This window comes from Loxodonta africana, chromosome 5 (assembly GCF_030014295.1).
Source record: "Loxodonta africana isolate mLoxAfr1 chromosome 5, mLoxAfr1.hap2, whole genome shotgun sequence".
In the NCBI taxonomy this organism is placed as follows: domain Eukaryota; kingdom Metazoa; phylum Chordata; class Mammalia; order Proboscidea; family Elephantidae; genus Loxodonta; species Loxodonta africana.
Window position 1 is genome coordinate 70,193,471 of NC_087346.1, and position 27,507 is coordinate 70,220,977.

Consider the following 27,507-nt stretch of genomic DNA (forward strand, 5'->3'; position numbering starts at 1 on the left):
CCCTTTGAGATGTTTTGTACAAATGCCCATGCAGTTACTGATTGACCTTCTCCAGTCCACATGACTATGAAGGACAGGTAATTCCAATTCAAATTTGAGTCTCAGCAAGATTTAAAAGTACAATCATGCACTTCATAGGTCTTTTGGTTCTTTTATCCAGGATGTTAAACCTGAGATGTCCAAAGGTCTGCTGACCTGCAAACATACAAATGTGATTAGAATGAAGCCCTCTGCAATTCCAGGAGCTGGTGGTACCCTCTTCTCCTTTGTCTGATCCCATTAAGGACAGCTCAAACTGGTTAATAGAAATAGGGTCCAGAAACTCAAAAATTCACATAAAAAGACCAGACTTAATGGTCTAACTGAGACTAGAGGAACCCCCGAAGACATGGTCCTCGGGACTCCCTGTTAACCCAGAACTAAAACCATTCCTGAAGCCAACTCTTCAAACAAGCATTAGACTGGACTATAAAACATAAAATAATATCCATAAAGAGTGTGCTTCTTAGTTCAAGTAGATACCAAAAAAAAAAAAAAAAAACCAAACTCAGTGCCCTCAAGTCAATTCCAGTTCAAGTAGATAGTATATACATGAGACTAAATGGGCAGCTCCGGTCCAGAGGCAGGATGAGAAGGCAGAAGGAGCTAATTGAATGGACACAGGAGACCTGGGGCAGAAAGGGGGAGTGTGTTGTCCCATTATAGGGATTGCAATTAGGATGATGTAACAATATGTTTATGATTTTTTGTATGAGAAATTAATTTGAGCTATAAACTTTCACCTAAAGCACAATAAATCAAAAAAAGAAAGAAAGAAATAGGGTCGAGAGCAGGACCAAGTGGAGTTCCTAGGTGGTGCAAACAATTAATGTGCTTGGCTGCTAACCAAAAGGCTGGAAGTTTGAGTCCACCCGGAGGTGCTTTAGAAGAATGGCCTGGTGATCTACTTCCAAGAAATCAGCCATTGAAAACCCTGTGGAGCGCAGTTCTACTCTGACACATAAGAGCTTGCCGTAAGTTGGAGTCGACTCTGTGGCAACTGGGTGATAAGTAAGGCATCTGATTTTAGTTGAGGTCTTTCAGGATATCTTCGTATGTTTTGGGAGTTTTAAGGTAACTCAAATTCATTCATGCAACAAAAAGTATTTCTGCCTTTGATTCTGCAGACAGAAATACATTGTGGGACAAGCTGTACGGGTTTGAACTGGATTCCTAGTTTGATAGATAGACTCTGCCCCTTCATACCAACTCAAGAGACATGGTAGGGGTCTCAGCTGCTCAGATAATCATTTTAAGCCATAGCATAATGTTGAACACCACTTCTGAAAGAGCTGAATCCTTGCTCCCCAGGTGTAGCAAACAGAAAGAGAAGCAGGAGACATGGTTTTATTGCCAGGGTTGGGAGTAGCCTCAATGAGAAGTGGTCCTGTGAACGAATTATTTTTTATAAATGGATTAAATGGAAGGATATACATAAAAAATGTCAATAGTGGTTAGCTTTGTATTGGGGAATTGGTGGTGATTTTTTTTTTCCAGTGACATTTTTGCAATTTTAAAATTTTCTGCACTGGGCATGTTATTTTGGCTTAAATGTTTTAATTATACATGCCTATGATGAAACTTTTTTTTTTTTGATGAAACTTCTTTTTTATTATGAAACTTTAAGTGACAAGGAAAATATGAAATTATAGGGAAAACATGGTACATTGTTGTGTAAAAGGCTTAACATGGACTACTTCACTGCCCAAATCATGTCGATGAATTTCCCAGGTGGTGCAAACAGTAAATGTGCTGGGCTGCTAACTGAAAGTTTGGAGTTTTGAGTCCACTCAGAGGTACCTCAGAAAAAAACCCTGATGATCTACTTCCAAAAACTCAGTCACTTAAAACCCTATGGAGCACAATTCTACCCTGACACACATGGGGTCACTGTGAGTGGGAATCGACTCAACAGTAACTGGCTTGTTCGGTGTTTTGGCTTTAATAGAGTGAGCAAATTCTTGCTGCACCCTGGAATTACCTGGGAAGCATTACAAATACCAGTTCAGGGCCCCTCACCCCTCCACCCAGACCATATGAATCCAAATCTCTGACAATGGGGCCATGTAGCTGGTATTTATTTAAAGGTCATCTCCTTACCTCGTCTAGGGTTCTATATGGCAATTCTTTTTCCTCTACAGAATTGACCAGGAAGTTAAATTAGGTTCCATGGTGTTTTACAGCATTCTTTTATTGTCATAGGCTCAGTGTTGTAGAGCTTTGGGACTGATTAGCCATATGGTCACTTGTTCAAGCAGTTTCAGAAATGTTTTCTGACACAGGCTTTCCAAGTAGTATACCTTTATAATGCACTAGGGCAGCCTCTGTTCAGGTGTGTGTCCTAGTTGCCGTTCTCAATTTTTAACACAATGCGTGTGCCTTTTATGCATGCCTGTTCCCATGTATGAGTATCCCTAGTTGGGAATCTGAACTCTGACTCTTGCCAAAGATATATAACTCCATTTCACTGCTGCCCAACTCTTAACCTCACCGGTGAAAATGCTATGCATATTGTCAAAGAATATGTATCCATGTGTTCCTCTAAACAATTTTCTTTTTAATTTTTATTGAGCTTTAAGTGAAAATTTACAAATCAAATCAGACTCTCATACAAAAATTTATAAACATCTTGCTATACACTCCTAATTGCTCTCTCCCTAACAAGACGGCATACTCCTTCCCTCCATTCTCTCTTTTCCTGACCCTTCAGCCAGCTTCTGATCCCCTCTACCCTCTCATCCCCCCTTCAGACAGGAGATGCCAACATAGTCTCACGGGTCTACTTGATCCAAGAAGCTCATTCTCCACCAGTATCATTTTCTATCCCATAGTCCAGTCCAATCCCTGTCTAAAGAGTTGGCTTTGGGAATGATTCCTGTCTTGGGCTAACAGAAGGTCTGGGGACCATGACCTCTGAGGTCCTTCTACTCTCAGCCAGACCATTAAGTCTGGTCTTTTTACGAGATTTGGGGTCTGCATCCCACGGCTGTCCTGCCCCCTCAGGGGTTCTCTGTTGTGTTTCCTGTCAGGGCAGTCATCGGTTGTAGCCAAGCACCATCTAGTTCTTCTGGTCTCAGGATAAAGTAGTCTCTGGTTTATGTGACCCTTTCTGTCTCTTGGACTCATAATTACCTTGTGTCTTTGGTGTTTTTCATTCTGTTTTACTCCAGGTGGGTTGAGACCAATCAATGCATCGTAGATGTCCGCTTGCTGACATTTAAGACCCCAGACACTGCTCTCCAAAGTGGGATGCAGAATGTTTTCTTAATAGATTTTATTATGCCAATTGACTTAGATGTCCCCCTGAAACCATGGTCCGCAAACCCCCGCCCTTGCTACACTGCCCTTTGAAGCATTCAGTTTATTCAGGAAACTTCTTTGTTTTTGTTTAGTCTAGTTGTGCTGACCTCTCCTATATTGTGCGTTGTCTTTCCCTTCACCTGAAATAGTTCTTATCCACTATCTAATTAGTGAAAACCCCTCTCCCTGCCTCCCTCCCTCCCCCTCTTGTAACCATCAAAGAATCTTTTCTTCTCTGTTTAAACTATTTCTTGAGTTCTTATAATAATGGTCTTTATACAATATTTGTCCTTTTGCAACTGAGTAATTTCACTCAGCATAATGCCTTCCAGGTTCTTCCATGTTATGAAATGTTTCATGGATTCATCATTGTTCTTTATTGATGCGTAGTATTCCATTGTTTGAATATACCATAATTTATTTATCCATTCATCCACTGGTGGGCACCTTGTTTGCTTCCATCTTTTTGCTATTGCAAACAGTGCTGCAATGAACATGGGTGTGCATACATCTGTTTGCGTAAAGGCTCTTATTTCTCTAGGATATATTCCAAGGAGTGGGATTGCTGGATCATATGGTAGTTCTATTTCTAGCTTTTTAAGGAAGCATCAAATCAATTTCCAAAATGGTTGTACCATTTTACATTCCCACACACACACAAAAAAACAACCCATTGCCATCTAGTAGATTCATACATTCCCACCAGCAGTATTCCAGTCTCTCCACAACCTCTCCAACATTTATTACTTTGTGTTTTATGGATTAATGCCAGCCTTGTTGGAGTGAGATTGAATCTCAATGTAGTTTTGATTTGCATTTCTCTAATGGTTGATGATCCTGAGCATTTCCTCATGTTTCTGTTAGCTACCTAAATGTCTTCTTTACTGAAGTGCCTGTTCATATCATTTGCCCATTTTTTTAAAATAATTTTTATTTTGCTTTAAGTGAAAGTTTACTAATCAAGTCAGTCTGTCACATATAAGCCTATATACACCTTACTCCATACTCCCACTTACTCTCCCCCTAATGAGTCTGCCTGCTCCCTCCTTCCAGTCCCTCCTTTCGTGACCGTTTTGCCAGTTTCTAACCCTCTCTACCCTACCATCTCCCCTCCAGACAGGAGATGCCAACACAGTCTCAAGTGGCCACCTGATACAAGTAGTTCACTCTTCATCAGCATCTCTCTCCAACCCATTGTCCAGTCCCTTCCATGTCTGATGAGTTGTCTTCAGGAATGGTTCCTGTCCTGGGCCAATAGAAGGTTTGGGGACCATGACTGCAGGGATTCCTCTAGTCTCAGTCAGACCATTAAGTCTGGTCTTTTTATGAGAATTTGGGGTCTGCATCCCACTGATCTCCTGCTCCCTCAGGGGTTCTCTGTTGTGCTCCCTGTCAGGGCAGTCATCAGTTGTGGCTGGGCACCATCTAGTTCTTCTGGTCTCAGGATGATGTAAGTCTCTGGTTCATGTGGCCCTTTCTGTCTCTTGGGCTCATAGTTATCGTGTGACCTTGGTGTTCTTCATTCTCCTTTGATCCAGGTGGGTTGAGACCAATTGATGCATCTTAGATGGCCGCTCGTTACGCCCATTTTTTTAATTGGGTTATTTGTCTTTCTGTAGTTGAGTTTTTGCAGTATCATGTAGATTTTAGAGATCAGATGGTGATCGGAAGTGTCATAGCTAAAAACTTTTTCCCAGTCTGTAGGTAGTATTTTCACTCTTTTGCTGAAGTCTTTGGATGAGCATAGGTGTTTGATTTTTAGGAGCTCCCAGTTATCTGGTTTCTCTTCTGCATTGTTAGTAATGTTTTGTATACTGTTTATGTCATGTATTAGGGCTCCCAGCATTGTCCCTAGTTTTTCTTCCATGATCTTTATTGTTTTAGATTTTATATTTAGGTCTTTGATCCATTTTGAGTTCGTTTTTGTGCATGATGTGAAGTATGGATCTTGTTTCATTTTTTTTGCAGATGGATATCCAGTTATGCCAGAACCATTTGTTAAAAAGACTATCTTTTCCCCACTTAACTGACTTTGGGCCTTTGTCAAATATCAGCAGCTCATACATGGATGGATTTTTGTATGGATTCTCAATTCTGTTCCATTTGTCTATGTATCTGTTGTTGTACCAGTACTAGGCTGTTTTGACTACTGTGGAGGTATAATAGGTTCTAAAATTAGGTAGAGTGAGGCTTCCACTTTGTTCTTATTTTTCAGTAATGCTTTACTTATCCAGGGCCTCTTTCCCTTCCATATGAAGTTGGTGATTTGTTTCTCCTTCTTGTTTAAAAATATTGACGGAATTTGGATCAGAATTGCATTGTATCTATAGATGGCTTTTGGTAGAATAGACATTTTTACAATATTAAGTCTTCCTACCCATGAGCAAGGTATGTTTTTCCACTTATGTAGATGTCTCTTGGTTTCTTGCCGTAGCGTCTTGTAGTTTTCTTTGTATAGGTCTTTTAAGTCTCTGGTAAGATTTATTCCTAAGTATTTTATCTTCTTGGGGGCTACTGTAAATGGCATTGATTATGTTCTTTTTGTTGGTGTAGAGGAATCCACCTGATTTTTGTACGTTTATCTTGTATCTTGATACTCTGCTGAACTCTTCAATTAGTTTCAGTAGATTTTTTGAGGATTCTTTAGGGTTTTCTGTGTATAAGGTCATGTCATCTGCAAATAGAGATACTTTTGCTTCTTCCTTACCAATCTGGATGCCCTTTATTTCTTTATCTAGCCTAATTGCTCTAGCTAGGACCTCCAGCACAATGTTGAATAAGAGTGATGATGATACGCATTCTTGTCTGGTTCCCGATCTCAAGGGGAATGCTTTCAGGCCCTCTCCATTTAGGATGATGTTGGCTGTTGGCTTTGTATAAACGCCCTTTATTATGTTGAGGAATTTTCCTTCTATTCCTATTTTGCTGAGAATTTTTATCGTGAACTTTGTCAAATGCCTTTTCTCCATCAATTGATAAGATCATGTGGTTCTTGTGTTTTCTTTTATCTATATGATGGGTTACATTAATTGTTTTTCTAATGGTGAACCATTCCTGCATACCTGGTATGAATTTCAATGGGTCATGGTGAATTATTTATTATTTTTTTTTTGATATGTTGTTGAATTCTATTGGCTAGAATTTTGTTGAGGATTTTTGCATCTAAGTTCATGAGGGATATAGGTCTGTAATTTTCTTTTTTTTGTAAAGTCTTTACCTGGCTTTGGTATTAGGGATATGCTAGCTTCATAGAATGAGTTTGGGAATATTCTATCCTTTTCTATGCTCTGAAATAACTTCAGTAGTAGTGGTGTAACTCTTCTCTGAAAGTTTGGTACAACTCTGCAGTGAAGCCGTCTGGGCCACGGCTTTTTCTGTTGGGAGTTTTTGATTACCTTTTCAATCTCTTCTTTTGTTGTGGGTCTATTTAGTTGTTCTACCTCTGTTTGTGTTGGCCTAGGTAGGCAGTGTGTTTCTAGGAATTCAACCATTTCTTCTAGGTTTTCAAATTTGTTAGAGTACAATTTTTTGTAGTAACCTGATATGATTCTTCTAATTTCAGTTGGGTCTGTTGTAATACCGCCCATCTCATTTCTTATTCGGGTTATTTTCTTCCTCTCCTGTTTTTCTTTTGTCAGTTTGGCCAACGGTTTATCAATTTTGTTAATTTTTTCAAAGAATCAGCTTTTGGTCTTGTTAACTCTTTCAGCTGTTTTTTCTGTTTTCTATTTCATTTAGTTCAGCTCTTATTTTTATTATTTGCTTTCTTCTAGTGCCTGAGAGTTTATTTTGTTGCTCTCTTTCTATTTGTTCAAATTATAGGGATAATTCCTTGGTTTTGGCCATTTCTTCTTTTTGTATGTGTGCATTCATTGACATAAACTGACCTCCAAGCACTGCTTTCATTGTGTCCCAAAGGTTCTGATAGGAAGTGTTTTCATTCTCATTGGATTCTATGAATTTCTTTATTCCATCCTTAATGTCTTCTATAACCCAGTCTTTTTTGAGCAGAGTATTGTTCAGTTTCCAGGTGTTTGATTTCTTTTCCCCTGATTTTTTTGTTATTGATTTCTACCTTTATGGTCTTATGATCAGAGAAGATGCTTTGTAATATTTTGATGTTTTGGATTCTGCTAAGGCTTGCTTTATGATCTAATAATATCTGGTCTATTCTAGAGAATGTTCCATGTGCACTAGAAAAGAAAGTATACTTGGCTGCTGTTGGGTGGAGTGTTCTGTTTATATCTATTAGGTTGATTTGGTTGATTGTGGCATTTAGATCTTCTGTGTCTTTATTGAGCTTCTTTCTGCGTGTCCTGTCCTTCACTGAAAGTGGTGTGTTGAAACCTCCTACTATAATGGTGGACCTGCCTATCTCACTTTTCAGTGCTGTTAGAGTTTGCTTTATGTATCTTGTAGCCCTGTCACTGGGTGCATAAATATTTAATATGGTTATATCCTCCTGGTATATCGTCCCTTTAATCATTATGTAGTGTCCTTCTTTATTCTTTGTGGCAGATTTAATGTTAAAGTCTACTTTGTCAGGAATTAATATTGCCACTCCTGCTCTTTTTTGATTGTTGTTTGCTTGATTTTTTTTTTTTCCCATCCTTTGAGTTTTAGTTTGTTTGTGTCTCTAAGTCTAAGGTGTGTCTCTTGTAGGCAGCATATAGACGGATTGTGTCTTTTTATCCATTCTGCCACTCTCTGTCTCTTCATTGGTGCATTTAGTCCATTTACATTCAGCGTAATTATGGATAGGTATGAGTTTAGTGCTGTCATTTTGTGTGTTGTTGACAGTTTCTTTTTCCCACTTAATTTTTTGTGCTGAGTAGTTTATCTTTATGTATTGTCTTTTCCTCTTATTTGTTGTTGATTTTGTTTCTGCTTAGTCTCTATTTTTTTCTCGTACTTTATTTTGATGAGTAGGATAGTTTGTCTCCTTTGTGGTTACCTTATTATTTACCCCTATTTTTCTAAGTTTAAACCTAACTTTTATTTCTTTATATTGCCTTGTCTTCCTCTCCGTGTAAAAGATATATGACTACATTTCTTAGTCCCTCTTTATTGTTTTAATGGTGTCTTATTTTACATAATAACATCATTGTTTCCCTGTTTTGAAATTTTTTTTTATCTTGATTTATTTTTGTGATTTCCCTGTCTGTGTTGACATCTGATTGCTTTGTCCAGTGTTTTAGTCTTGGATTGATACCTGATATTACTGATTTTCTAACCAAAGAACTCCCTTTGGTATTTCTTGTATTTTTGGCTTGGTTTTTACAAATTCCCTAAACTTCTGTTTATCTGGAAATGTCCTAATTTCATCTTCATATTTGAGATACAGTTTTGCTGGATATATGATTCTTGGCTGGCAATTTTTCCTTCAATGTTTTATGGAAGTCATCCCATCACCTTCTTGCCTGCATGGTTTCTGCTGAGTAGCCCGAGCTTATTCTAATTGACTCTCCTTTGTAGTGACTTTTTGTTTATCGCTAGCTGTTCTCAAAATTCTCTCTTCATCTTTGGGTTTAGCAAGTTTGATTATAATATGTCTGGGTGACTTTCCTCTAAAATCTACCTTATGTGGATTTCGATGAGCATCTTGGATAGAAATCTTGTCATCTTCCACGATATCAGGGAAGTTTTCTGCCAAAAAATCTTCAACAATTCTCTCTGAATTTTCTGTTATCTCTCCCTGTTCTGGTACTCCAATCACTTGTAGGTTATTTCTCTTGATAGAGTCCCACATGATTCTTAAGGTTTCTTCATTTGTTTAATTCTTTTGTCTGATTTTTCTTCAACTATATTGGTGCCAAGTGCTTTATCTTCAGTCTCACCAATTCTGCTTTCCACTTGCTCAATTCTGCTCCTCTGACTTTCTATTGAGTTGTCTACTTCTGTAATTTTATTGTTAATCTCCTGAATTTCTGATTGCTGTCTCTCTAGGGATTCTTGCAGCTTATTAAATTTTTCATTATGTTCTTGAATAACCTTTTTAATTTCTTCAACTGCTCGATCTGTGTGTTCCTTGGCTTATTCTGTGTATTGCCTGATCTCTTTCCTGATGTTTTGAAGAGTTCTGCATATTAATCTTTTATATTCTGCACCTGGTAATTCCAGGAAGGCACCTTCATCCAGCAGATTCCTTTATTCCTTGTTTTGAGAGCTTGTCAAAGCAATCATGGCCTGTTTCTTTATGTGGTTTGATATTGACTGTTGTCTCTGAGCCATCTATAAGTTATTGTATTAGTTTATTTTATGTTTGCTTACTCTGTCCTTGCTTCTTGCTTTATTTTGTTTTGATATGCCCAAATGGGTTGCTTGAGTGAGCTAGCTTGATTATTTTCACCTTTGGAGCTCTGACATCCTGTCACCAGATGGCTAGAGCTGTTATCAGGTATATAAGCTTAAGAGTCCATTTACTTTTCTTGTGTGGATTCAGCTCAGGTGTCTAGGTAGCTGGTCATCAAGTATGTGGTACAGGCTCTGTCCTACAGTCTTAGAGGGGCAGGGGTGTTTGGTGTAGGTACCAGTATCTGGTTCCAGCATGGGGACATGCTCTGAACAAGGCAGGAGGCTGAGAACCATCCCCTTAGTGTCTTTGCAGAAAGCCTGTCCCTGTTCCCTAGAGCTTACAGGTGGGTGGGTTCTGCAGATGGACCATGGGCACCCAATGCTTTTGGTTGTAAGGACTGGGAGGTACCAGTTATCCTTGAACCCCTGTCATGGGTGGCTGGGTGACCCGACTGGAGCCACCAGTCCTTAGGCCCCTGATGCGGTTAGGGGAGGACCCTTTTTTAATAGGCAAAGCGATGTCAAATAGCAAACACCCCCCTCTCCACCGCACAGCTGAAACTGTTACAGTCTGCCAACAAGGGCCTATTCTCCTGAAATAGGCCCACATAGTTCCGTGCAGGGGGAAAGGTACTCAAAGTCCATGGATGATTTATGCCTGGACAGGAGCCGCTTCTGTCCTGAGCTCCCCAGGTTAGTGGCAAATTATCTTTTCCCCCTGTTGTGAATTTATTCCTTCTTCAAGGCCAGGAGTATGGCTCAGAGCACTCAAATGGGCCTACCTTAGGCCCAGGGAAATCAATAGCCACTGAAGTTGGCTTAGGGGCAGGGTGCACAGTAAAATATACACAAGTACTTAGCTTTTGCTGAGAGCACCATTCTTCTCTGGTTACAGAGGTATGAGTAGGCTGCGTGGCTGGTTGCTTCTCCTTGAGGAAACTGTGGCCAAACGCTACTATCAGCCTGCCATAGCAGCTCCTGGGAATAATGCCTGAGGGATCCAGTGATTCAGGTCTGGTAACTCCTCCCCACTTCAAACAGTCTCTCCCTCCCCTTGCCACTCAGTCTGTTTTCTAACTTTACCTTTGAAGTTCAGGGCTCCTAGCTTGTCACAAATATAATAGTTTCACCTTTTTTTCCCCAGGTATTTGTAGTAAGAGGCCTCACTGGAAGTATCTTGTTATTCTGCCATCTTGGCTCTACCTCTAAACAATTTTTTTTAAATCTGCATTTTAGTACTGAATCATCCCAGATCATCAGAGAGTTGGATATTTGGACAGGATCATGTTGGCTTTTCATAGATTGTTTGCAGTGAATTATACTCTAACAGTATGCTTTAAGCCTTGTCGTTCTTGTTGTTAGGTGCCAGCAAGTCATTTCTGACTCACAGCTACCCTGTGCATAACAGAACCAAACACTGCCCAGTCCTGCACCATCCTCACAATTGTTGCTATGCTTGAGCCCATTGTTGCAGCCACTGTGTCAATCCATCTCATTTAGGGTCTTCCTCTTTTTCACTGACCCTCCACTTTACCGAGCATGATGTCCTTCTCCAGGGACTGATCTCTCTTGATAACATGTCCAATATACGTGAGACATAGTCTCACCATCCTTGGTTCTAAGGAGCATTCTGGTTGTAGTTTTTCCAAGACAGATTTGTTCATTCTTTTGGCAGTCCATGATATATTCAATATTCTTCTCCAACACCACAATTCAAAGGCACCGATTCTTCTTCAGTCTTCCTTAATTCTTTGTCCAGCTTTCACATGCATATGAGACAGGTGAAAACACCATGACTTGGGTCAGGCACATCTTAGTTCTCAAGGTGACATTTTTGCTTTTTAACACTTTAAAGAGATCTCTTGCAGCCGATTTGCCTGATGCACTGTGTCTTTTGATTTCTTGACTGCTGCTTCCATTGGTGTTGATTGTGGATCCAAGTAAAATGAAATCCTTGAAAACCTCAATCTTTTCTCCATTTATCACGATGTTGTCTATTGGTCCAGTTGTGAGATTTTTGTTTTCTTTATGTTGAAATGTAACCCATACTGAAGGCTATAGCCTTTGATCTTCCTCAGTAAGTGCTTCAAGCCCTCTTCACTTTTCAGCAAGCAAGGTTATGTCATCTGCATATCACAGGTTGTTAACGAGTCTTCCTCCAATCCTAGTGCCCCATTCTTCAGATAGTCCAGCTTCTGAGATTATTTGCTCAGCATATAGGCTGAATAGGTATGGTGAAAGGATACAACCACAGTGCACACCTTTTCTGACTTTAAGCCATGCAGTATCCCCTTGTTCTGTTCGAACAACTGCCTCTCGATCCATGTACAGATTCCTCATCAGCACAATTAGGTGTTCCAGAATTTGCATTCTCTGCAACGTTATCTGTAATTTGTTATGATCCATACAGTCGAATGCCTTTGCATAGTCAATAAAACACAGCTAAACATCTTTCTGGTATTCTCTGCTTTCAGCCAGGATCCATCTAATATCAGCAATGTCATCTCTTGTTTCACGTTCTCTTCTAAATTTAGCTTGAATTTCTGGCAGTTTCCTGTTGATATACTGCTGCAGCCACTTTTGAGTGATCTTCAGCAAAATTTTGCTTGCATGTGATATTAATGATATTGTTCCATAATTTCTGCATTCAGTTGGATCACCTCTCTTGCGAATAAGCATAAATATGGATCTCTTCCTGTTGGTGGAAACCCTGGTGATGTAGTGGTTAAGTGCTACAACTGCTAACCAAAGGGTCTGTAGTTTGAATCTGCCAGGTGCTCCTTGGAAACTATGGGGCACTTCTACTCTGTTCTATGGGGTCGCTATGTCGGAATTGACTCAACGGCACTGGGTTTGGTTTTGGTTTTTTGGTCCTGTTGGTTGGCCAGGTAGCTGTCTTCCCAATTTCTTGGCATAGACAAGTGAGCACTTCCGGTGCTGCATCTTTGCATGCTTTAGGAAAGAACGAACAAATCTGTCTCTGACGAAGTACAGCCAGAATGCTCCCTAGAAGCGAGGATATTGAGACTTTGTATCTCTTTGGACACGCTATCCGGAGGGACCAGTCCCTGAAGAAAGACACCACGTTTGGCAAAGTAGAGGGTCAGCAAAAAAGAGGAAGACCTTCAAAGAGATGGATTGACACAGTGGCTGCAACAATGGGCTCAAACATAGATACAATTGTGAGGATGGCGTAGGACCAGGCAGTGTTTTGTTCTATTGCGCATGGGGTCGCTATGAGTCAGGGTCCCTCAATAGCACCTAACAACATAACAACAAGGAAATGTGCTCAAAGACAGTGGTAGTTCAATGGTAGAACTCTCGCCCTCCATGTGGCAGACCCAGTTTCTACTCCTGGCTAATGCACCTCATGTACAGCCACCACCTGTCTATCAATAAAGACTTGCCTGTTGCTATGACGCTGAATAGGTTTCAGCAGAGCCTCCAAACTAAGACAGCAGACTAGGAAGAAAGGCCTGGCAAAACTAAGACAGCAGACTAGGAAGAAAGGTCTGGCAATCCACTTCTGAAAAATCAACCAATGAAAACTGTATAGAGCAAAACTATCCTTTCCCTGGGTCCCCAGTTGTCGGAGGTCAACTTGACAGCAGCCAGCAACATAACAGCAGCAATGTGCTCAGGAAAGCCACTGTTCAGTTTATGGTAGAAATGCTGTTAACAGCTTTTCCTTTTTGAAGACATGTCATCTCTTTCTGGGGGGGCCTAGATAAGAAACTTTCTAGGCCTCAGTGTTTTTTTTATCTTATTGACATGGTCAATCTCCTAAACATTTGTGTTGTCTCTTGGCTTTACTTGGAAGGAAGATCAGAGACTAATTTTAAGAACAAGATGAGGGTATGAATCAGAGTTTCTCAGCCTTGACACTATTGAGCCAAATAGTTCTTTGTTGTGGGGGGGCTGTTCTGTGTCTTGCAAGATATTTAGAAGTATTGCTGGCTTCTACTCACTAGATGCCAGTAGCACCCCCCCTCTGCCAGCCTTTAACAACCAAAAATGTCTCCAGAAAATGCCGAATGTCCCCTGGGGGGGGGGGGGGGAATCATCCCTGATTGAAAACCAATGATATAAATGAATAAATAAACGGGTATTGAGCACTTTAGCATTTTCAAGGCTATGTGCAGGCCACTATCTTTGGGGAACACAAAGATGACTGAAACGCAGTTATCTGCCCTCAGAAAAACATGCAAACAAGTTAAGAAAAGGAAAATGTAAGTGCTTAGAATACACATATTCAGGTTTTATATCTGATGCTTGTATAGCTTTCTCAAAGACCCTGGGAAGAAGGCAGGGAAGATACTATCATTACGTTTTAGAGAAAAGGCACAGAGACAGCCAAGTGTCAATGCAGTGATGATTGCATTGTCCTGAATCCCAAGTCCAGTTGGCTCTCTACCACATCATGGAAGAGTGCCACTAGTTCAGCAGAGCAAGAGGCAAACCCAACTTGGAAGATTAGGCTTCATGGAGGAGGTAGCATTTGAGATGATATGTTATAGGTAGAGAAGGAGGCAGGAACTCACAGCAGGATAGTATAGAGAGAATGCTTGCATAGTGGTGAGGAATCTGACCTGCTTGATAAGGTAAGGAAGTGGTAGCAGAAAGGACCCAAAAATAGGGTGGATCATGTTGTGAAGATCTTCAGATCAAGTCTAAACAGTCTTCAGCTAGAACCATCTGTGCCTGACACCAGCTGAATAAATTATAAGATGAAGGTAGAGAAGGAGCTTAATAAAGTCACCAGAGAGATTTGTGATGGTAGAAGGAATGGCAATGGAGGCATCAAAGAGCCTAATTTATCTTCTGCTCTTTACCCCCCCACCCTGCCCCTAATTAAATGCTTTAGTAAGTCAAATCCATTTCACTTTCTTGATGAAAGGAAAATAAAGCGAAATGTCCTGGTGTCGGAAAAATTTCCAGTCTTGCACTATTGAGAATACATGTACTCCGGGGAGGGTCCCTGCTTTGCACATTATCAGGTGTGAGCACCATTTTTTTTACATCAGAAAAGATGTTTTGGAGTGGCATTTTTGTTTAAAGAAATTATGTGTTTTAATTTAGGAAATGCCATACCTGCAACTATGCATAATTATTTTTTAAATCTCCTTATAACTGACAGTTGTAATTATTTTGGCTAGAATTTCAGAAACGACTTAATTGGTACATTCGGCAGAATCCTATTGCAATGCAGAGACTGAAAAATTCTAGAGACTCAGAGGTGGGGAGGGGGAGAACTGGCTCCAGAATGCAGACTCAGGCCCAAGGCCAAAAGACAGGCCCACTGCGGGGTTTCTGGGTGCTGGGGAAGCTCGAGAAGCAGGGTGCTACCTTGAGAAGAGCAGAGTCTGAATGTAACTGGAGAGAAGGAGGCCGCAGGTAGGGGTGGGAGCCTGGAAGCCATATATTGTTAAATGAAGAACCTCCTTTCACCACTCTCAAACTATAAAGGAGAACTGAACATTTGCCCAGCTGTGGCCTAAGTTAAAAAAAACAAAAAAAAGTAGCTGTCGAGTCGGTTACAACTCATGGCAACCCCATGTCTGTCAGAGTAGAATTGTGCTCCATAGGGTTTTCAGTGGATGATTTTTGGAAAGTAGGTCACTAGGCCTTTCTTTTCAGGTGCCTCTGAGTAGACTCAAACCTCCGACCTTTCAGTTAGCGCCAGAGGATTTAATCATGTGTACCACCCAGGGGCTGTGGCCTAATACAGGTGCTAAAATACAGGGACCTCTTAATTGACTTTATTGTTCCAGAATTTGAATTAAGAGCCCTGATTAGAAATGAATGGGCTGCATAGGACCCATGGAATAATTTGATAGGAGACTGAAAGCCAGAAGGAGATGGACAGAGGAGAAAGAGAAGGTGTTAATAGAGGGAATTAGGCCTGGCTTTTTTTTTTTTTTTTTTGGACCTGGTCAAGTTGCTTAACTTCTCCAAAATTTCAGAATAGGAGAAAAGATTGTTATGAGGCTAGAATCTGATAACATACATAAAATTGCTTACATGGAACCTGGTAAGAGAAACTGCTCAAGAAATTTCAGGTTTCCTTCCTTCATCCATGAATAAAGAATTGTGTGTTCCCAGAGGAAATGCTTGCTTAAGAATTTAGATAAAAATTAGATAAATCATTGCTGCCACCAAAAGAAACTCTTGGGAAAATAATGACTGACTTCCTGGTTAGGATCCTTGGGCCTCTGATCACTATCTAAGGGGTGGGAGGAGGGCTTCCTGCACAACCTAAGGAAAGCCCCATGGTTTTTGCCTCCTCCCCACCACTTCTTATGCCTGTAAACATGGGGAGAGGGAAACCATCTGCTGTTGTAGCTTCAACACCAAAGTCATCCCCCAACCCTCCCTTACTAAGCTTGCCAGAAAAAATACAGGACGCTCAGTTAAGTTTGAATCCCAGATGCACGACAAATATTTTTTTTTCTTTTTTAGTGTTTGAGACATACTTATAATAAAAAATTATTTATAAATTTAGAAATGCAAACTTTTTTCGATGGATGATAACTCTATTTAATCGCTGAACCAGAATTTCTAATTTTAGTCATAAACGTACGCTCTTGTTTCCCTGACTCCTTACAACCCCTGGGAAAAAAGAAAGGTGGTAGCAACACCATGTACAGGCAAAGATGTGGAGCAACTGGAACTCTCGTATGTTACTGATGGGCGTGAAAATCGGTACCACCACTTTCTCGAGGAGCCAGCAATTCCACTCCTAGGGATGTAGAAATGTATGTGTATGTCCACCAAAAGTTACATACAAGAATGTTCATAGCAGCGCCACGCTATTCATAGTAGCCCAAACTGGAAACAATACAAACGTCCATCCATCATGGATAAATGAATTATGGTATATTTATACAATGGAATATTATACCTCAAGAAGAATGAAATGTTGCTCCATACAACATGGTTGAATCTCACAAGCATAATTTTGAGCAAAAGAAGCCAGACACAAAAGAATAAATAACGTATGATTCGATATATATAAGGCTCAAACACAGGCAAAACTAGCCCCTGGTGTTTGAAGACAGGGTAGAGGCTACCTTGGGGTGGAAGATACTGAGGGGGAGATACGGAGGGCTTCTGGGATGGTGGTAATGTCTTAGTTCTTGATTCAGGTTGTGATTACAGGAATTCTTTGTGGAAATTCATCAAGCTGCATATGTTTATGATTTCTGCACTTTACTGTCTGCACATTATTCTTCAAAAAAAGTTTAGAGAGGAAAAAAGCAGTAGAATGAGCAGGTTAGACTATCAACATAGAAACAATAAAGAGAAGAGAAAAAAAGGCAGGTCGTGGGTGGTGGGCCTAGCACAATGGCCACATGGAAGAGGAGTTTCAGAACAGGGAATAAACAGGGTATGAACAGATCTTGAATCGATGGGGAGACTGAAGTCACATAGTAATTGCTGAGTTCCAGGACTTGCATTTTGGACATTTTTGAACTAAGAAGCAATGTCTTAGGTTTCATTTCTCACAGAGAATGCTTATCAGGTCTATCGTGATTTATGCATCTGGTAGGAAACTGGATTAGATGACCCCTAGAATTCCTTCTGTTCCTCATTGCTAGTGTTTCATGACTCTGTTGATGCTGTCTAAACTAGGATTTCTCACCTCAGCACTATTGACATTTGGCGATGGATCATACTTTGTGGTGGGGGCTAACCTGCGCGTTGCAGGGTGTTTAGCAGGATCCCACTGGTGGCCTCTACCCACGAGGTGCTTGTAGCACCTACTTCCCCCAGTTGTGACAACCAAAAATGTCTCCAGACATTGTCAAATGTCTTCGGGGGGAGGGGGAAGGGGGGAGGGCAAATAAAAGAACCCCTGGTTGAACCACCGATCTAAATCGACTTCGTGAAATGCTAGGGTAAGTTTTTGAGAGACTGGCTTCAAGACAGTAAAAATAGAGAGAGAGAGTGAGAAAGAGAGGAAGAAAGAAAGAGAGAAGAGTGAAAGAAAGAGGAAGTCAATCACAGTCTGTCTAGCTTCCTATAGTCCCAGAATTACCCGAGAAGGAACACTCTAGGAGAATGCTTGCCATTTATTCCTAAAGAGCGCTTGCCTGTTCCAGCTGGCCAAGATTTATAATCCTTAAGAGTTCAGTGAAAAGAAGAAGAAAGATTCTTCTTTTCACTGGGTGCATTCAAATCCTGGCCGTGCCACTCTGTCACTTCGGCCATGTGACTTATTTTCTTCTTTCTTCCCTTTCTTTCCTAGCCTTGTAGAAAAGCTACCCACATCTTACAATATCTGGGAGAGAGTAAAGGGAGGGAAATTGTATTTGTTTCTCCCTCCAGGGCTAGGTACTATCTTTTATTTAACAAATATTCATGAGGTACTTACCATGTGCCAGGCACCATTCTAAGGGCTTTTCAAATATTAACTCATTTTATCCTCCTGACAGCCTAGGTATTGTTAACATTCTATTTTACAGATAAGGCAACTGAGGCTCATAGAAGTGAAGTAACTTGCACAAGGTCATACAGCCTGTTAATGGGAAAGATGGGGTTCAAGCCCTGGTGTCTCAGACGGAGCCCGTGCTCTCAAACACCAGACTGTGTTGCCAGGTCCGCTTTCTCATCTTTTGGTTTCTGTAACGACTTAACCATGATGTATTCTCCGTATCTTCTCTCTGAAAGAGTGGGAAGAGGATAAGAGGCCAACACTCAGTAAAGTTATTTAATTTCTATGAGACGAGCCTTATTTCCTCATTTACTAATAAAAAGTTAGGCTAGTGAACGGCCCCATAAGGTTTTACTGGGACTTTTATTTGGCCTTGTCATTTAATCTTTTTGCTTCAGTTTTCGTATCTGTAGTAAAAAGAGTATTATTATCAGCCTTAGCTCTCTGAGTGGTCTGGTCTGCTGTGAATATTAGAGATGAAGCAAACAAAAATGCTTTGAAAAGTACACTGCTCTATATAAGCGTAAACCATTGTCATTATCAACATCGCACTCAGGTTTTCTCCATCACCTTTCACTGAAACTTGGACTATCTCTCATGTATAGTAAAACCTGCAAAAGCTGGAATGTGTGTAAGGTGGAAACCTGTCAGAGAAGGAAAACTCAAATATTTCCACTAATAGAGAGAGATAGAAAAGTGGTAAGATTGCACGCTGTCAAAGGCAGAAAATTCATAAGACCAGGCACAACAAGGCAGTCCTGTCAAGTTCTGACTCTCACAGGCTTCACTGTACATAGTAGTTTGCAGCTTTCAAAATGCTCTAGGAATGTTACCTTATTTGAGCTTCCCAAATACTAGCAATGACTAAAACCCAAGCCTTCCAATTTCTAATCCATTGATCATCCTGCCCCACCACACTGTCACTGTCCTTTAGGGTGTTGTGCTGCCAGGAGATTTTTCATACCACTAAAGGAGCCCTGGTGGCACAGCGGTTAAGCGTTTGGCTGCTAACCAAAAGGTCGGCAGTTCGAATCCACCAGCCACTCCTTGGAAGCCTCTTATAGGGCAGTTCTACTCTGTGCTACAGGATAGTAGATGGTACCAAACAACAGCAATAACAAATTATTTACATAATCTTATCACATTAACAGACCCCTGGTGCAAACAGTTTGCACTCAACTCTTAACCTAAAGTTAGCGTTTTAAACCCACCTAATGGCACCACAGAAGAAAGGTCTGGCAATCTGCTGCCATAAAGATTCCAGCCAAGAAAACTCCATGAAGCAACTCTATTCTGTAACACATGGGGCTGCCATGAGTCAACATTGACTCAACAGCAATGGATTTTACCGCATTAATACAACGAGCCAACGAGATAAGTCTTTTCATACTTATTTGAAAGATGTCAAAGCTGAAGCTCAGAGAAGTTAATTTACTTGCCCAAGGACACTCAGGTGGTACAAAGTGGATTTCAAACCAAGCTTCTTCTGTCTCCCCAGCTCCCAACCATGATCTAGGCTCTGGTCAATCAAAGTGTGGGCCTGGGACTAGCAATGTTAGCACCACCCGGAAGCTTGTTAGAAAGGCAGGCAAATCTCAGCTCCCACCCCATCTTACTGAATCAGAATCTGCATCTTAACAATGACTTCTGTGCACATTAAAGTTTAAGGACCACTGACCTGATACAAAAGGACAAATATCCTATGATCCCACTTATATGAACTATCTAGAACAAATACACAGAGAAAAAAGTTTACTAGTGGTTACAGGAGGTGGGGGGGGAGTGGAAGGGAGAATGGAGTTATTGTTGAAAGGGTACTGAGTTTTCATTTGGGGTGACGAAAAACTTTCGTAAATGGATCATGGAGAAGATTGTACAAAATGGTGAACGTAATTAATGTCACTGAATCGTACGCTTAAAAATGGTTAAAATGGCAAATTTTTTGTTATATATGTTTTACCACAATAAAAATGCTTTGAATCTGTTAAAAGAAAAAAAAAAAACCTGCTGATCTCTTTTTCTTCCCAGTATAGATTTATCCACGATATTCAGAGGTAGCGCAATGCAAAATCTGTAAATAAATATGTATATACTTCTATGACACATATGTACTAGTGTGTTTTGAAAAGTATAATTCTAAACATTTTAGATAAAAGAACTCAGGTATTGAAAGGCAAGTGACATTAGTTTGTCCTAGGGTAAAATCACCACAAAGTTATAACAAAGCAAAAAGAAAGCTTTTATTCAGCATATGTTCAAAGAGGCAAAAGGGGAAATGGACAAGCGTGCTGCCAGAGCCATGTGCTTCTGAGTTCGAGGACCATTACAGAATCATCAGTATACATTATAAATGGATAAAATCATTGAAAACTTCATCTTTTCACAGATTGGCTCAAAACTGCTAAATCACCATGATTCCACATTTTGAATTGTTTTCCTTAATAACCAGTGGTACAGGGTTCAGTAACAGTCGGTAACAGTAACTAGTAAAAAGAGATGAGTGGAAAATACGTGGGTCTTTCGTGCTGTTTTTGATTTGTTTATGTGAAAAGTTTCCTAAAAGATGTTTTCCAAGACTGTCCTAGCTATTGTCTTTATACCTCAGGCCCCAACTGATGTGTCCTTGTGAGTCCAGCTCCAGCCAGGTCACATTCTTTAGGCTCAAGAACAGGGAATAATGGCTCCAATTTTATCTCCTAAATCACTTCCTTCTTTTGACTGGAGATTGGAGATAACACACGGATGATCAATACCTGGACTTGGGCTCCTATGGTGGCCATGGCATGCTCTTTAAACTCGTGATGCTGGTTTTCCACTGGATACCATCTGGTTCTTCACCAAAATTTTAAGTAAGAGCAACTTTCTCATCTATCCCATTGCTGAAATGAGCAGACAAGATACATCAACATTTTAGCTCCAGGCCTTCTTTTACATTTTAAGTGTGTAAGAGGATAGAAGATAAGTTTTTCATTATGCCTAATACTATCAGGATGCAGACTACGAATATTACTATTCCTTGCAATAGCGATCTAGCCTATGCACTTATTCCTGATTTTAACCAACCAAATAAATCTGGTGTTTGTAAGGGTGTTATAGTGTGTAATCAAGTAGCTTGCCGTCGAATTTTATGTATACCCTGTTCTGCTTTTCCTGTGTTATTCATCCAAATGTACCAAGAGGTATTTGCTATAGCACAGACTATACCTTCTTGGGCTAATAAAAATTCTAAGGCTATTGTGTTATCTAATGCCACTTTGGCTAACGGGGTCAGAGATCATTGTTGTTTTCCATCCCATTAGCAACTTCATCCATCATAGTGATTGATAAATTTCTTAAAGATTTCACTAATTCAACTACGCCATAAGTAGGAATTAAAGCTTTTAGAAATGACCAGCTCCACTCTAAGTGTTGGACCAGTGGGTTTTCTTCTGATTCTCTTTTTAAAATGTGTAACAATTTAACATTACCTTTCCACAGTGGTTAAGAGCTACAGCTGCTAACCAAAAGGTCACAGTTCGAATCCACCAGCCACTCCTTGGAAACTCTTCGGGGCAGTTCTACTCTGTCATATAGGGTCACTATGAGTTGGGATCAACTCAAAGGCAATGGGTTTTCCAATATTTACTAGCATCATTACTATGAATATCCAAAGTTCCCAAAGTGCATTGCCCATGCATTCACTAGGAATCTAAACAAGAGATTACCCACTTAAATTCACTGTCAGTTGGAAAGGGATCATCTAAACTAGTATAGTTGGATGCACCACACAAAAACATATCCATAAGGAGAACACAAAGCTTATCTAGAAGAAACAGAAGGTATAGAAAAATTTGCACGTGACAAACAAGTTTCCATTAGAGAATACATGATTAGCAAGATTACACAGGATGGACCTTTCCTGTTGGACATCTTCGGTTAACCTGTTTAAACCATACTAAGTGTTCTTCCTGAGGGCAACCACATCTCTTTGGTTAACCTATTAACAGTCGTGGGTCACATTCTCAGAAGGAGAAGTGGAGCCTAAGACAAAATGGAGTTTGAGCCATGACATCTATCTTCTCTGAGAACCTGGTTTCTTTAATATACATAATTTTCTGCATAGCAAGGGGGTGGCACTTTGATTACAAACATTAGACAGGTATTTTATACGACATTGCCTTGAAGACTAATTAATTCCTGATTTACTCTAAACATAACTCTTGGTCTGATCTTTGCAGTCAGTTTCCCAAAACAGACTGAAATCTTCAAAAAAGTACAACACTCAGAGCAAAATTGTCTTACTAGTTTATCTGGACAATTGTTTGACTCCAAAGTGGCTTCAGAAACCAGTTTTTTTCTTTTCTCAAATCTTGAGGTTCAAAAGGATACCCAAAGGCAATGGCCTGTGTGGGTTACCCCAACCTCCATGAAAGCCAGAAATCTGAATTGCGGGACAATTACAACACTTTCATTATTACCCTTCTTTTGATCATGATCTTCCTATAGAATCTTTGATCGAAAACATTCAATAATGGTAGCTGGGGATCATCTGGTTTATTTAAGGTCCCAGGCACCATACAGAGAACTAGGAGGTAGAACAGAAACTTTAACGATAATATTAGGCCAATTGTCCGAAATAGCCAATGAAACCATGACCCTAAGGCCTTCGAACCAAGGAAACAAATCTCATGAGGTGTTTGTTTATACATAAGCAGCATCAGTAATTGCTTTTCAAGTGCCTCGACAGCAGCTACATCAATATATTTTAGAACTGATATGAATCATTATATCACTTTAACTGGTATCTTCATTATATCAATATATTTTATAACTGATATAAATCAGTATTTCACTATAACTGGTTTCTATATTACATCCAACCAATACAGTGAAGTGCTTAATACTTTTTGTTTTGTTTTCACAGGCAGTGACCTTCTGAACTTAGCCTTAAAAATGAATCCAGTTGTTTCACAGCCAAGATTTAGCACAAGAGGTGCGACCGCCAGTGAGTGGCAAACCGGTGTATTTGACTGCTGTGATGACATGGGGATTTGTAAGTGCACGTAGTTATTTGTTCTCTACTTGATTATAATGATGCAAATTACTGACATCATAAAACTTATTTTTTCTTTTGTTGATTTCCATGCTTTATTCTCTAACCCAGAAAGCACAAGCTGGAAGTCAATGGACGGGGTTAGTTCACAGATGTGTTTTCTTGGGTCTGTATGGCATAAGCCTCTTGATGTATTTCTTGCTTCAATTTTAAAATAGTAAGAGACCGCTAAAAATCAGATCTCACATAAAAATCTACATTTCCAGCTTCTCTTGAAAATTTGAAAATTCTGGGAAGATGGGCCCTATTCACACATGGCAGAGGTCAGCAGCTGCTAAGTATTAATTAATCAACCCATTAAAAGAAGCATTCAGTATCCAGTTTACCATATTTACACCCACCATTCCCTATTGACTAATTTTTTGCTAACCAAAAGGTCGGCAGTTTGAAACCACCAGGCACTCCTTGGAAACTCGTGGGGCAGTTCTACTCTGTCCTACACGGTCGCTAATGAATTGGAATCGACTCAAGGGCAACATGTTTGGTTTTTTGGGTTTGGCCTGGAGTTTGTGATCCTCTTCTATATCAGTCATCTGTTATTTTTTTTTTTTCCCGCCTCTTTAGTATGATTATGTTCTTGACATGCTTCTCCAATTTGTCTTTTATTTACCTCTTCCATTTACCACAGGGCTGGTTCTATGTTTTCCTGCTTTCAGTAATATTCTTGTAACTCTTGTGTTTGTTCCATTTTAGGAACTATTGCATTTTTTTTCTAGCTTTTGCTGTTGTTGGGAGAGGCCACTGAGTCAGTTCCAACTCGTAGTAAACCTATGTACAACAAAACAAAACAATGCTTGACCTGATGCCATCCTCACATCACTGTGCTTGAGCCTACTGTTGGCAAAGAATGTGTTAATCCATCTCGTTGAAGGTCTTCCTCTTTTTCACCGACCTTCTATTTTATTAAGCATGATGTCCTTTTCCAGGGGCTAATCCTTCCTGATAACATGTCCAAATTATGTGAGATGAAGTCTCGCCATTCTTGCTTATAATGAGCATTCTGGTTGTACTTTTTCCAAGACAAATTTGTTCATTCTTCTGGCAATCCAAGGTATTTTCAGTATTCTTTGCCAACACCATAATTAAAAGGCATCAATTCTTCTTCGATCTTCCTTATTCATTGTCCAGCTTTCACATGCATATGAGTAGATTGAAAACACCATGGCTTGGGTCAGGCGCAACTTAGTCCTTACAGTGACGTTCTTGCTTTTTAACGCTTTAAAGAGGTCTTTTGCAGCAGATTTGTCCAATAAAATGCATCATTTGATTTTTTGACTATAACTTCCATGGACATTGATTGTGGATCCAAGTAAGATAAAATCCTTGACAACTTCAATCTTTTCTCTGTTCATCACGATGTTCTTATTGGTCTAGTTGTGAGGAGTTTTGTTTTCTTTATGTTGAGGTGTAATCCATACTGAAGGCTATGGTCTTTGATCTTCATCAGTAAGTGCTTCAAGTCCTCTTCACTTTCAGCAAGGAAGGTCGCATCATCGGCCTAACAAAGGTTCTTGCTGAGCATACAGATTGAATAAATATGGTGAAAGGATACAACCCTGACACACACCTTTCCTGATTTTAAACCATGCAGTATCCTCTTGTTCTTTTCGAATGACTCCCTTTTGGTCTATGTACAGTTTCCTCATAAGTACAATTAAGCGTTTTGGAATTCCTGTTCTTTGAAATGTTATCCATAATTTGTTATGACCCACACAGTTGAATGCCTTTGTATAGTCAATAAAACACAGGTAAACGTGCTTCTGGTATTCTCTGCTTTTAGCTAGGATCCATCTGACATCAGCAATGATATCCTTTGTTCCACATCCTCTTCTGAATTCAAATTGAATTTCTGGCAGTTCCCTGTTGATGTTCTGCTGTAACCACTTTTGAATGATCTTCAGCAAAATTTTACTTGTGTGTGATATTAATGATATTGTTCAATAATTTCTGCATTTGTTTAGATCACCTTTCTTTGGAATGGGGGCAAATATGAATCTCTTCCAGTCAGATGTCTAGGTAGCTGTCTTTCAAATTTCTTGGCATAGACAAATGAGCACCTCCAGCACTGCATCCGCTTGTTAAAACTTCTCAGTTGGTATTCCATGAATTCCTGGAGCCTTGTTTTTCACCAATGCCTTCAGTGCCGCTTGGACCTCTTCTTTCAGTACCATTGGTTCTTGATCATATGCTACCTCCTGAAATGGTTGAATGTCAACAAATTCTTTTTAGTACAGTGACTGTGTATTCCTTCCATCTTCTTTTGATGCTTCCTACATCGTTCAGTATTTTGCCCATAGATTCCTTCAATACTGCAACTTGAGGCTTGAATTTTTTCTTCACTTTTTGAGCTTGAGAAATGCTGAGCGTGTTCTTCTCTTTTGGTTTTCTAACTCCAGGTCTTTGCACATGTCATTATAAAACTTGATCTTCTCAAGCTGCCCTTTAAAATCTTCTGTTCAGCTCTTTTACTTCATCATTTCTTCCTTTCAGTTTAGCTACTTGACGTTCAAGAGCAAGTTTCAGAGTCCCTTCTAAAATCCATTTTGGACTTTTCTTTCCTTCCTGTCTTTTTAATGATCTCTTGCTTTCTTCAGGTATGATGTCCTTGATGTCATTCTCCAACTCATCTGGTCTTTAGTCATTAGCATTCAATGCGTCAAATCTATTGTTGAGATTATCTCTAAATTCAGATGGGATGCACTCAGGGTTGTACTTTGGCTCTCATGGACTTGTTCTAATTTTCTTCAGCTTCAACTTGAACTTACACATAAGCAATTGATGGTCTGTTGGGCAGTCATCCCCTGGCCTTGTTTTGACTGATGATATTGAGCTTTTCCATCATCTCTTTCCACAGATGTAGCTGATTTGATTCCTGCATATTCCATTTGCTGAGGTCCATGTGTATAGTCACTGTTTATGTTTTTGAAAAAGGTATTTCCAATGAAGAAGTCATTGGTCTTGCAAAATTCTGTCATGAGATCTCCAGCATTGTTTCTGTCACCAAGGCCATATTTTCCAACTGCCAATCCTTTGTTTGCAACTTTTGCATTTCAATCATCAGTAATTATCAATGCATTGTAATTGCATGTTTGATCAACTTCAGACTGCAGAAGCTGGTAAAAATCTTCAATTTCTTCTTTGGCCTTAGTGGTTGGTGCGTAAATTTGAATAATAGTTGTATTAACTCTTCTTCCTTTTAGGCCTATGGATATTATCCTATCACTGACAGTGTTGTACTTCAAGATAGAACTCGAAGTGTCTTTTCTGAGGATGAATGCAACGCCATTCTCTTCAATTTGTCATTCCCGGCAGAGCAGACCATATGATTGTCTGATTCAAAATGGCCGATACCAGTCCATTTCAGCTCACAAATGCGTAGACTATCAATGTTTATGTGTTCCATTTCATTTTTGATGATTTCCAATTTTCCTAGATTTATACTTAGTACATTGCAACTTCTGATTATTAGTAGATGTTTGCAGCTGTTTCTTCCCATTTTTAGTGGTGCCACATCAGCAAATGAAGGTCCTGAAAGCTTGACTCCATCCACAGCATTAAGGTCAACTGTACTTTGAGGGGGCAGCTCTTCCCCAGTCATATTTTGAGTGCCGTCCTACATGAGGGGCTCATCTTCTGGCACTATATCAGACAATGTTCACTTGCCAATTTTTTCAGACGTAGCCTGCCAGGTCTTTCTTCCTAGTGTGTCTTAGTCTGGAAGTTCAGTTGAAACCTGTCCAACAAGGGTGACCCTGGTGGTATTTGAAATACTGGTGGCAAAGCTTCCAGTATCACAGCAACATGAAAGCCACCACAGTACAACAAACTGATAGACAGTTTCTTTTTTTCTTTTCTCAGTTATCTAATTTAAAATATTTAATTGTTAAAAAAAGGATCATCTCACAATTGAAATAGTTAATTATCTTGGCTTGGAGGCAGTGTTTAAAAATTGCAGCATGTTGATCTTTGAACACACTCTCTCCTCCACTTTATCAGCTTAACGCTGGTTAAATCTTAAAGCCAAAAGAATGAGAAAAAAAAATCCCCCCACCCAAACACATATGAATTAGATGTAAAAAATTTAGCTGAGATAGTTCCAATTTTATCAGCTACTACAGTGCGAAGGTTTCAAAAGTAATTTTTAAAAAGGATCGTTAATTTGGTTCAGAGAAACACCCATAATATGAGACGTGAGTATACCGTCGCATGCATACGTATGTGTGTTTAGTTGCTGCACAGTATATCTTAGCTTGACTGACTTTAATTCTTTTATACTGTCAAACACACCTTTTGCGGGAGCAAACTTTCTTTGTTTCAATCTATTGCCGTTTGAGTTGAAGACATTCTC

General features: G+C 39.8%; 1 protein-coding gene across 1 annotated transcript in view; it reads left to right on the forward strand.

Moving 5' to 3' along the window:
* The window catches only part of LOC100653574 (placenta-specific gene 8 protein-like), a 49,905-nt gene that overhangs the window by 3,655 nt on the left and 18,743 nt on the right, over positions 1 to 27,507 (forward strand). The window contains exon 2 of the mRNA XM_064285646.1: positions 22,971 to 23,099. Within this exon, the coding sequence (XP_064141716.1) occupies positions 23,000 to 23,099 (100 nt within the window). The 5' untranslated portion in view covers positions 22,971 to 22,999. The remainder of the gene's footprint in view (positions 1 to 22,970; positions 23,100 to 27,507) is intronic.